The sequence below is a fragment of the Cervus elaphus genome, chromosome 7 (genome assembly GCF_910594005.1).
Source record: "Cervus elaphus chromosome 7, mCerEla1.1, whole genome shotgun sequence".
NCBI lineage: Eukaryota > Metazoa > Chordata > Mammalia > Artiodactyla > Cervidae > Cervus > Cervus elaphus.
In genome coordinates, this window is record NC_057821.1 from 46,228,227 (window position 1) to 46,242,974 (window position 14,748).

Consider the following 14,748-nt stretch of genomic DNA (forward strand, 5'->3'; position numbering starts at 1 on the left):
AGCACAGATATTGATAATAAAGAGATACACATTTTATATTTGAGAGAAAATCAAAAAGTAGTGTTTAAATTTTACAAGGTCAGAAAAAATGATTATTTGGTAAACAGCATTAGAATAATTTGATTTCAGTAAAATCTACTTAATTTGAACACATTGGTATCTTTTTTCTCTCCTATTTAAAAAAAACTTAGTGAAAAAAGTAACATAATTTATCTGTGGAGTTCTCTGGCCATTATTCATTATAAATGGACATAATTGTCCACTAGCTTCCTTATTTGATACACAATAACAGAAATTTTCTTCCTGTGTATACTTCATGGAGGGTTGGTGGGCGGAAGTGAATCTTACTAATGAGAATCGTGTTATTCAAGTAGCATGCTTTTCTGACTGTAAGGCAGAATAAGTATGAATGTAGATGACTCTCTTTCATGAGGATGAACACAAAAAATTTCTTATCTTGAAACCCTATTTTCCTCTATGTGAAATTCTAAAATATATGACTTTTTCTAATATGAATTTTTCTCAAATGCAAACATTTCTGAACAAGAAAATTTTGAGTAGCCTTTTAGAGTTACTCAGGAAGAGGATAACCTGGATTTGGGAAGAGAATAGAGATAGATATTGGAGCAGAAAAATGGTTTTGCAATGCAGCCTTAGAAGAGATGAAAGGAAACAAGCCAAGTCGGGTAGATCCTAATCATTTCCCTCTGTTGTCTCTTCACTAAGAAAACTGCTGCAGTCAGAGGGGCTGCAGAGCCAGGCTGAGGGGCTCAGCCATGACCTCATGCATTACTCACATGGCTAATAACCCTGAGCTTTAAGGAGGAGACTGGGAGCCGTTCTGATTTAGCTCCCAGAGCATGTATGAAAGAATGTAAAAGGGAAAATTATGCAAGCAAGACAGCCTTTCACTTTTTCCTAGAAAAGCTTTTCTATCAAGTTCTCTCTTTTCTGAATACTTCATTTCCTGTGTCAGTGATTATTTCCACCAGTATTTTATTATTAAAATTTTAAACACAGAGAAAAGTTGAAAAAAATTACATACTGATTCTACAATATGCTCATTTAATTTTAAGCTTAAAATATTGTTTTTTTAAGATAGTAAATACTTGCTATTAAATGAGTATTTGCTAATTTTATTCCAGCATGACTACCAGACTATTATTTGAAATAAGAAATTGAAAAGTAAGAACAAAGAAACTAATAAACATATAGAGCAGGGACATTTTTTTTTTGTTTTTTTTTATTTTTTTTTTTATTTTTTTTTTCCAGTGGGTTTTGTCATACATTGATATGAATCAGCCATGGATTTACATGTATTCCCAATCCCGATCCCCCCTCCCACCTCCCTCTCCACCCGATTCCTCTGGGTCTTCCCAGTGCACCAGGCCGGAGCACTTGTCTCATGCATCCCACCTGGGCTGGTGATCTGTTTCACCATAGATAGTATACATGCTGTTCTTTTGAAATATCCCACCCTCACATTCTCCCACAAAGTTCAAAAGTCTGTTCTGTATTTCTGTGTTTCTTTTTCTGTTTTGCATATAGGGTTATCGTTATCACCTTTCTAAATTCCATATATATGTGTTAGTATGCTGTAATGCTCTTTATCTTTCTGGCTTACTTCACTCTGTATAATGGGCTCCAGCTTCATCCATCTCATTAGGACTGGTTCAAATGAATTCTTTTTAATGGCTGAGTAATATTCCATGGTGTATATGTACCACAGCTTCCTTATCCATTCATCTGCTGATGGGCATCTAGGTTGCTTCCATGTCCTGGCTATTATAAACAGTGCTGCAATGAACATTGGGGTGCACGTGTCTCTTTCAGATCTGGTTTCCTCAGTGTGTATGCCCAGAAGTGGGATTGCTGGGTCATATGGCAGTTCTATTTCCAGTTTTTTAAGAAATCTCCACACTGTTTTCCATAGCGGCTGTACTAGTTTGCATTCCCACCAACAGTGTAAGAGGGTTCCCTTTTCTCCACACCCTCTCCAGCATTTATTGCTTGTAGACTTTTGGATAGCAGCCATCCTGACTGGCGTGTAATGGTACCTCATTGTGGTTTTGATTTGCATTTCTCTGATAGTGAGTGATGTTGAGCATCTTTTCATGTGTTTGTTAGCCATCTGTATGTCTTCTTTGGAGAAATGTCTGTTTAGTTCTTTGGCCCACTTTTTGATTGGGTCATTTATTTTTCTGGAATTGAGCTGCAGGAGTTGCTTGTATATTTTTGAGATTAATCCTTTGTCTGTTTCTTCATTTGCTATTATTTTCTCCCAATCTGAGGGCTGTCTTTTCACCTTGCTTATAGTTTCCTTTGTAGTGCAAAAGCTTTTAAGTTTCATTAGGTCCCATTTGTTTATTTTTGCTTTTATTTCCAATATTCTGGGAGGTGGGTCATAGAGGATCTTGCTGTGATTTATGTCGGAGAGTGTTTTGCCTATGTTCTCCTCTAGGAGTTTTATAGTTTCTGGTCTTACATTTAGATCTTTAATCCATTTTGAGTTTATTTTTGTGTATGGTGTTAGAAAGTGTTCTAGTTTCATTCTTTTACAAGTGGTTGACCAGTTTTCCCAGCACCACTTGTTAAAGAGGTTGTCTTTTTTCCATTGTATATCCTTGCCTCCTTTGTCGAAGATAAGGTGTCCATAGGTTCGTGGATTTATCTCTGGGCTTTCTATTCTGTTCCATTGATCTATATTTCTGTCTTTGTGCCAGTACCATACTGTCTTGATGACTGTGGCTTTGTAGTAGAGTCTGAAGTCAGGCAGGTTGATTCCTCCAGTTCCATTCTTCTTTCTCAAGATTATTTTGGCTATTCGAGGTTTTTTGTATTTCCATACAAATTGTGAAATTCTTTGGTCTAGTTCTGTGAAAAATACCGTTGGTAGCTTGATAGGGATTGCATTGAATCTATAGACTGCTTTGGGTAGAATAGCCATTTTGACAATATTGATTCTTCCAATCCATGAACACGGTATGTTTCTCCATCTGTTTGTGTCCTCTTTGATTTCTTTCATCAGTGTTTTATAGTTTTCTATGTATAGGTCCTTTGTTTCTTTAGGTAGATATACTCCTAAGTATTTTATTCTTTTTGTTGCAATGGTGAATGGTATTGTTTCCTTAATTTCTCTTTCTGTTTTTTCATTGTTAGTATATAGGAATGCAAGGGATTTCTGTGTGTTAATTTTATATCCTGCAACTTTACTATATTCATTGATTAGCTCTAGTAATTTTCTGGTAGAGTCTTTAGGGTTTTCTATATAGAGGATCATGTCATCTGCAAACAGTGAGAGTTTTACTTCTTCTTTTCCTATCTGGATTCCTTTTACTTCTTTTTCTGCTCTGATTGCTGTGGCCAGAACTTCCAACACTATGTTGAATAGTAGTGGTGAGAGTGGGCACCCTTGTCTTGTTCCTGATTTCAGGGGAAATGCCTTCAATTTTTCACCATTGAGGGTGATGCTTGCTGTGGGTTTGTCATATATAGCTTTTATTATGTTGAGGTATGTTCCTTCTATTCCTGCTTTTTGGAGAGTTTTAATCATAAATGAGTGTTGAATTTTGTCAAAGGCTTTCTCTGCATCTATTGAGATAATCATATGGTTTTTATCTTTCAATTTGTTAATGTGGTGTATTACATTGATTGATTTGCGGATATTAAAGAATCCTTGCATTCCTGGGATAAAGCCCACTTGGTCATGGTGTATGAATTTTTTAATATGTTGTTGGATTCTGTTTGCTAGAATTTTGTTAAGGATTTTTGCATCTATGTTCATCAGTGATATTGGCCTGTAGTTTTCTTTTTTTGTGGCATCTTTGTCTGGTTTTGGAATTAGGGTGATGGTGGCCTCATAGAATGAGTTTGGAAGCTTACCTTCATCTGCAATTTTCTGGAAGAGTTTGAGTAAGATAGGTGTTAGCTCTTCTCTAAATTTTTGGTAGAATTCAGCTGTGAAGCCATCTGGTCCTGGGCTTTTGTTTGCTGGGAGATTTTTGATTACAGTTTCGATTTCCTTGCTTGTGATGGGTCTGTTAAGATCTTCTATTTCTTCCTGGTTCAGTTTTGGAAAGTTATACTTTTCTAAGAATTTGTCCATTTCATCCAAGTTGTCCATTTTATTGGCATAGAGCTGCTGGTAGTAGTCTCTTATGAGCCTTTGTATTTCAGTGTTGTCTGTTGTGATCTCTCCATTTTCATTTCTAATTTTGTTAATTTGGTTCTTCTCTCTTTGTTTCTTAATGAGTCTTGCTAATGGTTTGTCAATTTTGTTTATTTTTTCAAAAAACCAGCTTCTAGCTTTGTTGATTTTTGCTATGGTCTCTTTAGTTTCTTTTGCATTTATTTCTGCCCTGATTTTTAAGATTTCTTTCCTTCTACTAACCCTGGGGTTCTTCATTTCTTCCTTCTCTAGTTGCTTTAGGTGTAGAGTTAGGTTATTTATTTGTTTTTTTCCTTGTTTCTTGATGTAAGCCTGTAATGCCATGAACCTTCCCCTTAGCACTGCTTTTACAGTGTCCCATAGGTTTTGGGTTGTTGTGTTTTCATTTTCATTCATTTCTATACATATTTTGATTTCTTTTTTGATTTCTTCTATGATTTGTTGGTTATTCAGAAGCGTGTTATTTAGCCTCCATATGTTTGAAGTTTTAACAATTTTTTTCCTGTAATTGAGATCTAATCTTACTGCACTGTGGTCAGAAAAGATGACTGGAATGATTTCAATTTTTTTGAATTTTCCAAGACCAGATTTATGGCCCAGGATGTGATCTATTCTGGAGAATGTTCCGTGTGCACTTGAGAAAAAGGTGAAGTTGATTGTTTTGGGGTGAAATGTCCTATAGATATCAATTAGGTCTAGCTGGTCCATTGTGTCATTTAAGGTTTGTGTTTCCTTGTTAATTTTCTGTTTAGTTGATCTATCCATAGTTGTGAGTGGGGTATTAAAGTCTCCCACTATTATTGTGTTACTATTAATTTCCTCTTTCATACTCGTTAGCGTTTGCCGTACATATTGCGGTGCTCCTATGTTGGGTGCATATATATTTATAATTGTTATATCTTCTTCTTGGATTGATCCTTTGATCATTATGTAGTGTCCTTCTTTGTCTCTTTTCACATCCTTTATTTGAAAGTCTATTTTATCTGATATGAGTATTGCGACTCCTGCTTTCTTTTGGTCTCCGTTTGCATGAAATATTTTTTTCCAGCCCTTCACTTTTAGTCTGTATGTGTCTCTTGTTTTGAGGTGGGTCTCTTGTAGACAGCATATATAGGGGTCTTGTTTTTGTATCCATTCAGCCAATCTTTGTCTTTTGGTTGGGGCATTCAACCCATTTACATTTAGGGTAATTATTGATAGGTGTGGTCCCGTTGCCATTTACTTTGTTGTTTTGGGTTCACGTTTATACAACCTTTCTGTATTTCCTGTCTAGAGAAGATCCTTTAGCATTTGTTGAAGAGCTGGTTTGGTGGAGCTGAATTCTCTCAGCTTTTGCTTATCTGTAAAGCTTTTGAATTCTCCTTCATATCTGAATGAGATCCTTGCTGGATACAGTAATCTAGGTTGTAGGTTATTCTCTTTCATTACTTTCAGTATGTCCTGCCATTCCCTTCTGGCCTGGAGGGTTTCTATTGATAGATCAGCTGTTATCCTTATGGGAATCCCTTTGTGTGTTATTTGTTGTTTTTCCCTTGCTGCTTTTAATATTTGTTCTTTGTGTTTGATCTTTGTTAATTTGATTAATATGTGTCTTGGGGTGTTTCGCCTTGGGTTTATCCTGTTTGGGACTCTCTGGGTTTCTTGGATTTGGGTGGCTATTTCCTTCCCCATTTTAGGGAAGTTTTCAGCTATTATCTCCTCAAGTATTTTCTCATGGCCTTTCTTTTTGTCTTCTTCTTCTGGAACTCCTATGATTCGAATGTTGGGGCGTTTCACAGTGTCCCAGAGGTCAGAGCAGGGACATTTTATGTAACCCTGTTAATACAAAAAAAATGCATTTTTTTATAGTACAGCAAAACAAAACAAATGTAAGTTTTAGAAAAATTGAATTCGTCATTGACCTTTTGGATTTTGCATATTAGGTTGTTTGAGAGAGATAATTGTGTGTGTTGTATTTTCAACAGTTTGGATAACAGATCCATCTCTTATTAGGTAATTAAACTTCCTCTACATTTGAATGATCAAAAAAACCACAAAAGGCATATTCAGCTTCCCCCTGAGTTTCCAGATTGTTTAATGGCTGAAGCAGAATCAAGTGTGGATAATACAGAGAAAAAGAGTTGTTCCTCAAGGAGTGATGAAGCGAAATCTTTCTCACACTCATCTCAAGGTTAGTTCACATTTTATCAGCATCTAATTACTAATATTTTAAGTTCTGTTATATTATATAAATCTGAGAAAGAAAGAAGTGCTATTAGTGTATTTCTCTCTATATCATGTCATTTAAAGAGAATGTAATCATTGACAAGATTTCATACTGCACAATTATAAATTATATAATAAAATAGGAACCATTGAAACACAAGTCTTTCTCCATGATTTGTTGCTCTAAAATATGCTTTCATTTTTTGAGGAACAGTTGTAACTTTTTAGATTCTTAGTCTTAAATTTCAGTCTTTCTTGTATGCTCAATGAAAGAGAATTGCTTTCAGAAAAAAGTTCTCAATTAATTTAACCTATTCTATAAGTCTTTGCTTTCAAAGACTGGTTTAATCAAACACTACATGAGCAAATAATACTTTGAAATATTCAATGTATACAAGTTTCAGTTTATAGAAAGAAGCTAACCATGAGTTCTTGCACAGTAGGTCTCTTCATGAGACTTCCTTGATTTGAAAGCTTAACACATTTATCTTTGGTTTCTATCAGTTGTGCGAAATCACCAATTATGACTGAATCTGCCCATTTCTCTTATGCATTTTTGGTGTGCTTTAACTACCCATCAAACACTTCTCTGTACGTATATCTTATTGTTGGCTTTGCTTTTAGTTTCATTTACTCAACAGAGAATCTAGTTTTTCTTTTTTAAACTTCAATAGAAAATTAATTTACTGACACATTTGATCAGTATCGATGCTTTATAATATTTTTAATATAGCATGTCTTTAGTCTGGTTCCATTTTTCTTCTGGTTGAAATAAATCTTTAGTAATTAATTTAAAGTTTGAATCTGTGAATGGTAAACTCTCTTAGTCTTTGCATGCCTGCAAAATCTATTTTTTCTCACTTTTGGTAGATAGATCATTTTTACATATATAAAACTCTAGGATACGAATGTTCCCTCACTGTTTTTTCCACCATATTTTCATGTCTGTTGTGGCTGATGTAAAACAGGTATTAAGTGGATAGCCACTGATGGATTCTAGGAAGGTGAGTGATGCATTTCACTTCTGTTTTAGGCAGATCCTTCTGGCAAGTTTCAGGAGGATTCATTTGAGAAAGGCATGGCTAGAAACAGATCAGCAGTCCAGGCAACAGATGAGGATCTGAATTAGGGCAGAGATAGTAAAGCTGGAGAAGAGAGTGTAAACTGTCCAAGTATTAAAGAAGTGTAATAGAATGACCATTGGACTAAGAATAAGAGTATCCTTGTTAGTTGGATATGGATGGTGAAGAAGAATTAAGAATGATTCTTTCTTTCTTTATTTTATACCACGGATAGATATGGATATCAACCAGCAAATAACAAGAAATGAAGGGGGAAAGACAGGATTAGAAGAAAAGCTGTGAACTTGATTTTGGACCTACTGAGTTTGAACTTTCTGCATTATATCCAAGTATTAATGTTTGGGGGATCTTTGGAAAAATGCATGTGAAACAAGAGCGAGAGAGGGAAGTTTGGGAAGGAGAATATGTCCATTGGAGAGGTATAAACAACGAGACTCTAGCTGAATCTGCTGAGTGGCAGGTTTCAAACTGGGAGAGTGTGTAGAATGATGGAAGTGTTGAGATGAGGGCAAGACTCAGGAAAACAGCGGTGTTTCAGAAGGATGCTAGAACCCTACTATAATCAAACCCCAAATCGGAACTATTTAACATCCTAGATGACATCCATCTTCCTTGTCTCATTCTACCTAACAACTGGGCCGCACAGAGCTTCATATTCAGCTACTGGTGGTAAAAGTTTCTTTGTTTGTGCCCAGAGTTTTCCAAACCCCTTGGAGACTTTTTGCCTTGTTGGGCCAAGTAAAACTCCACTGACTGCAACTCATTTTCTAGAACCCCATTCCTTCCCTAACAGACAATTTCAGCACAAGCCCTGGGCTGTTATATTTGCTTCTGTCCTGTTTCTCTACAAGTGAACGATTATTACCACCCAGTGATGACTGAGACACTGCCACCTCCAGAGAATTCAGTGGCATTTTATAGAGTCATGTGTACCTGGACATGCTATGTTGAAATTTTACACATAGAATTCTCATATATTGAATTCTGTCAGCTGGCTTTAAATGGATATTTGTGAAACTAAATTAGAAATGAGATATATATTGAAGGTAGGTAATAAATGCCAACTCTATAAAGTGCCTTGATTAATGTGTATTGCTTGTCACACCTGAGAACTTAGGTTGACTATACTTGCAGCCTGAGAGAATAGGAGGAGACCAATGTCACAGTCTGGGTTTTTCGAATAATTTGTAGAGTGTGCTGTCCTCAACATGCACACCTTTGAACTGACTGTAAGCATTCTAGGTTGGAATTTAATAGGTTTAAGGCTTTGATTTTTTATTTTTATTTCATTTACTTTTAATTGAAGGGTGATTGCTTTACAATATTGCTTTGGTTTCTGCCATTAATCAACATGAATTGACCATAGGTATACATATGTCGGACTTCCCTGGAGGCTCAGATGGTAAGAAATTGAACCCCATGCAGGAGGCCTCGGTTGGATCCCTGGGTTGGGAAGATCCCCTGGTGGAGGGCATGGCAACCCACTCTAGTCATCTTGCCTGGAGAATCCCATGGGACAGAGGAACCTGGCAGGCTACAGTCCATGGGGATGCGAAGAGTTGGACACAACTGAGCAATTAGAGCTGCTTGAACCTGCCCCCCATCTGCCACCCTTTCTCACCCCTCTAGGTTGGCACAGAGCCTCGGTTTGAGTTCCCCGATTCATGCAGTAAATTTCCATTGGCCATCTATTTTACATATGGTAGTGTATATGCTTTCATGCTACTCTCTCCGTTCGTCTCACTCTATCCTTCCTTATCCCCGTGAGTTTTTTATTTTTAAAATTATTCAGTTCCATTCAGTCACTCAGTCATGTCCGACTCTCTGCGACCCCATGGACTGCAGCACACCAGGCCTCCCTATCCATCACCGACTCCTGAAGCTTACTCGGACTTGTGCATTGAGTCAGTGATGCCATCCAACCATCTCATCCTCTGTCGTCCCCTTCTCCTCCTGCCTTCAGTCTTTCCCAGCATCAGGGTCTTTTACAATGAGTCAGTTCTTTGGATCAAGTGGTCAAAGTATTGGAGTTTCAGCTTTAGCATCAGTCCTTCCAATGAACATTCAGGACTGATTTCCTTTAGGATGGACTGGTTGGATCTCCTTGCAGTCCAAGGGACTCTCAAGAGTCTTCTCCAACACCTCAGTTCAAAAGCATCAACTCTTCGGTGCTCAGCTTTCTTTACGGTCCAACTCTCACATCCATACATGCCCACTGGAAAAATCATAGCTTTGACTAGATGGACCTTTGTTGGCAAAGTAATATCTCTGCTTTTTAATATGCTGTCTAGGTTGGTCATAGCTTTTCTTCCAAGGAGCAAGTGTCTTTTAATTTCATGGCTGCAGTCACCATCTGCAGTGATTTTGGAGCCCAAGAAAATAAAGTCTGTCACTGTTTCCACTGTTTCTCCCTCTATTTGCCATGAAGTGATGGGACCAGATTCCATGATCTTAGTTTCCTGAATGTTGAGTTTTAAGCCAACTTTTTCACTCTCCTCTTTCACTTTCATCAAGAGACTCTTTAGTTCTTTGTTTTCTGCCATAATGGTGGTATTATCTGCATATCTGAGGTTATTAATATTTCTCCCGGCAATCTTGATTCCATCTTGTACTTCATCCAGCCCAGCATTTCGCATAATGTATTTTGTACATAAATTAAATAAGCAGGGTGACAATATACAGCCTTGACGTACTCCTTTCCCAATTTGGAACCAGTCTGTCGTTCCATGTCCAGTTTTAACTATTGCTTCCTGACCTGCATATAGATTCCTCAAGAGGCTGGTCAGGTGGTCTGGTATTCCCATCTCTTTAAGAATTTTCCAGAGTTTGTTGTGGCCCACACAGTCAATGGCTTTGGCATAGTCAATAAAGCAGAAGTAGATGTTTTTCTGGAACTCTCTTGCTTTTTCGATGATCCAGCGGATGTTGGCAATTTGATCTCTGGTTCCTCTGCCTTTTTTAATCCAGCTTGAACATCTGGAAGTTTATGGTTCACGTTCTGTTGAAACGTGGCTTGGAGAATTTTGAGCATTACTTTGCTAGCGTGTGAGAAGAGTACAATTGTGTGGTAGTTTGAACATTCTTTGGCGTTGCCTTTCTTTGGAATAGGAATGAAAACTGATCTTTTCCAGTCTTGTGGCCACTGCTGAGTTTTCCAAATTTGCTGGCCTATTGAGTGTAGCACTTTCACAGCATCATCTTTTAGGATGATGATAGTGGAGCTATCAAAGCTAGTGGAGGCAATGGAATTCCAGTTGAGCTTTTTCAAATCCTCAAAGATGATGCTGTGAAAGTGCTGCACTTAATATGCCAGCAAATTTTAAATTATTTCATGGGATCAACTAGGTGATCAGTACATTTATACACTCATAGAGTTTGTTTTTAAATGATCTTTAAAAATTTAATATATTTAGGAAATTATTTTTGTTCTCAGTTTAATAGGTTAATTTTTAGCAGGCTATATTAAAGGAAATTTTTATTGCCTCTTATTTTATGTCTTGAAATTTTGCTAAATTTAAAACAATATAAATTCAATTATTGTGTAAAATATTGATATGCACCTAAAAAATCAACAGCTTTTATTTTATAAAAATAAAATTTAAAAGTTTATTCCAACCATATAGTGTTGCTATTATAATTTCCACCATTATTTTCTTCCTTTTTTAAAAATCTTCATTTTGTATTGGGGTATAGCTAATAAAGGAAATCAGTCCTGAATATTCATTGGAAGGACTGATGCTGAAGCTGAAACTCCAATACTTTGGCCATCTGATTGGAAGAACTGACTCACTGGAAAATACTCTGATGCTGGGAAAGACTGAAGCCAGGAGGAGAAGGGGGTGACAGAGGATGAGATAGATGGTTGGATGGCATCACTGACTCTATGGGCATGAGTTTGAGCAAAGCTCTGGGAGTTGGTGATGGACAGGGAAGCCTGGTGAGCTGCAGTCCGTGGGGTCACAAAGGGTCAGATACGACTGAGTGACTGAACTGAACTGTTAGTCAATTAACAATGCTGTGATAGCTTCAGATGGACAGCAGATGGACTATGGTTGATTTTTTTTTTATGTTAGTGCAGATATCATAGGTGGATGACAGTGGGTGTGCTGTGATCAACATGCTTAGTGTGGATGAGGGGAAAGTGGAGAGGTTGGGAACCTAAATCACTGGCATTCTAAGAAAGACAGAGAGTGCAGGAAAAGGACAGAGGTGAAAACAGACATTCAAAGGGCAGGTTTAGCCTCATTCCAAAATGCTTTGCGTGGCTGCTCTGTCGAGGACATTCGCGGACACTGCACGTAAGTCTTACAGTCCTGTCTGCCAGAGAAAGGTTTTTACCCACCTCTTGTCTTTACGTCCAACCCGATGAGTCAGTTCCTCCAACGGGAGGGTTTGGGATGCCCTCATTCTGTGAAAATAAATTAACTGAAGGATAGCTATCCTGGGGATCTGAGATGTAGGAGAAGAACAAGTCCTGATCATTTCTGGTGGTCGACGATCATCTTCCTAACATAGGATGGGTAAATCAAGACATATACAAGAAGTGATTATGATTCCATTAGATAAAAAATAGAAAAATGCAGTTATTTTTGTTCAAGTTTCAAGTTCAAAGATCCAGTCAACTCTGAAGTTGCCTTGTGGGACCCAGACAGACACTCATATGTCACATGAGTTTCTGCTTTCCTTTCTTTTCTTCTCTTTTCTCTTTCCTCCCTCCCTTCCTTCTCCCCTTCCTTCCCTTTTCTCCCCTAATGTTTCACAATTCAGTACGGAAATGAAAATCTTATTTTAGAATTTTTAACTTTTGAGGAAGTAGGTTTTGTTGCAACAGTTATATTTCAGTGATACTGACATTTTAACCTGGCTTTGGGATGCGGCGTGGAAGACTAGAGGCAGTTACTGTTAGACCAGTTTTTCACCGGATCATTTTTGCTTTCTAGTTCTTCCTCGGGGTACTGTGGCTATATTTTCCACACCTACTTCCCTGTGTTCTGAACTTGGCTTTTAGAAGGCTGCCTCAGTTCCCTTAAAAGGGGGATAGGTGACACTCCAAGAACTGTGAATACTGACATATCCAATATGAGAACACTACATACCATGAGAGGAACACGTTCATGCTTTAGGAAAGTGCTTTGGAAAAGGCAGACGATCATTTGCTCTGCCCTTAGTCAGAGACTGATAATACAAGTTTCACATTGCACGGCTAGAGAGGGAACTTCTGCCCTTATTCTGAATAGAGTAATACAAAAACAAAACAAAAATTTCTTCGAATGCCTGTCTCTGCTACAACTGCATATATTTACTTATTTTTCTTGGAGGTTTCCTAGATGTAGTATTAGCAGCTAATATCCCCCACGGGTTTGTTTTCTAATCTATCAGGGATGTGATACAGTATGCTATTTCTGCCACTGATGTGTTGCTCGGAGATTTAATAATGGGTAAACAAACACAACATGTGGTAATTCATTTCAAATTAAAAGTTTATTAAACTCCGGCTTGATGGCTTTCTGGCTATTTGCAATGAAAGGAGTGAACCTTAGGGGAGGGGTGGGCACGTGGTGTGTTCATGGCTGCAGAGTTTCTATCTGAAAAATATGTTTATGATCTTCTACAAGCTGTCCCACATTGATAGGCTCCATATGTAACCTGCTGGATCCACTGCAGTCCCCAGATTCTGAAAAAGTGACTTTAATGTTCACTTACCAGTTCACGTGTGCATGCACATATGCACCCACATACACATACACACACACATACACAGTAAGGTGATTCTGACTTTAATCCCGCAGTTCATGTTTTAAGTGGGGATCAGTCTTGCAAATCAGTGGACGCCTGAGGCCAGAAAATACTTATGAAGAATAAAAGGTCCGCCCCCCCCAAAAAAAGGCCCATGATGCAACTTTTGGGTTTAGGCTGCTTTAGTTTTCAGGGGGCAGACTAGGGAAACGTTTGTTCTGCTTGACAATTTTGTTTTGTATGTGCCTACATCACATGAACGATGGTCTCTGGCAAGGTCTATATATGTTTTGTGGTGCAGAATTCAGTTCAGGAGAATTTTATTGTGGAATCACCAGCAACAAAACATGCTGCTAAATGCTGTGTGATTATAAACCCAAATAAGAGGCAAATCCTCAACCTCCAGGGGCTCACTGGAGCCTCCCCCACTTCACCACTGAGATGTACGTCCCCACACTGGCTTGATGAGGGGAGGGCCTGCCAGCACCCTGTTTACCTGCAGGCCCCGGGGGAGACTTCACCCTTGGAGAAGTGAAACAGACACAGTTGGCTAAGTGACAAAGATTGGGTTTTTAGGGGAGGGGGTGATGGTGGGAAATAGATGCCATCTGCCAATCAGATTTGTTCCCCATCTCAGTCTTCTCACGGTGGGATTCTCAGGAAGAGGGGAACTGCATGGAAATACTCACTAACCTGCTAAAAAACACTTTTCATTGAAATTCTGTGAGACCAGGAGTATGCTGTATTTTATGGTACACACTATTTCATGAGAAAGTAAGGCATATTGTGTACATGTACTCTATTCTTTTTCAAGATTTTTTTTTTTTATATGGACCATTTTTAAAATCTTTATCGAATTTGCTACAATATTGCTTCTGTTCTACCTTTTGGTCTTTTGGCCATGAGGTATGTGGGATCCTAGCTCATCGACCAGGCATCGAACTCTCACCACCTGTACTGGAGGCAAAGTCCAAACCACTGGACCGCCAGAACTGGAGGGCCATGTACTGTGTTCTTTAGACTACAGTTCTGTCGTTTGGGGTTTTATAGAGGCACTGTGGGATGAGTTAGATGAGGAGAACATGAGCTCAGGGTAGCTCATGGGCTTCTGGAGACAAATGAGTAAGCTTCTGAAGGCTATTGAAGCTTGCCTGAACTTCTTTTTTTAATACAATCCCATTTAAATCTCGTATTGGTATGACCTGGGGAGATAGGTGTCAATTTCACATTTCTTTGGGGTAAAAGAAAATCCATGAGAAAAGCTAAGGGCTTAGAATGCTACAAAGTGTATTTGAAACTATTGGATACACACAGGGATGGATTTGGGAAAGCAGGCACAGGTTTGATTCCTAGTTGGGGAACTAAGATCCTGCATGCCGTGTGGCCAAAATAAAAGGTTTAAAATCATAGAAATGCTTCAAAATATTTTAAAATAATTTAAATCATTTTTTTTTTTTACACATCCAGTGTTCAAGTTAAATCCTTCCTTGCTTCTTTTCTTCTTCCCTCCTTCGTTTCTGCATTTGGTGCTTTCTTCTGTCCTCCCTTCCTTCTTAC

General features: G+C 38.1%; 1 protein-coding gene across 1 annotated transcript in view; it reads left to right on the top strand.

The window, feature by feature from the left end:
• The window catches only part of LOC122696840, a 100,107-nt gene that overhangs the window by 23,981 nt on the left and 61,378 nt on the right, over window positions 1-14,748 (top strand). Inside the window, exon 4 of the mRNA XM_043906962.1 lies at window positions 6,161-6,338. Coding sequence (XP_043762897.1) covers window positions 6,161-6,338 — 178 coding nt within the window. The remainder of the gene's footprint in view (window positions 1-6,160; window positions 6,339-14,748) is intronic.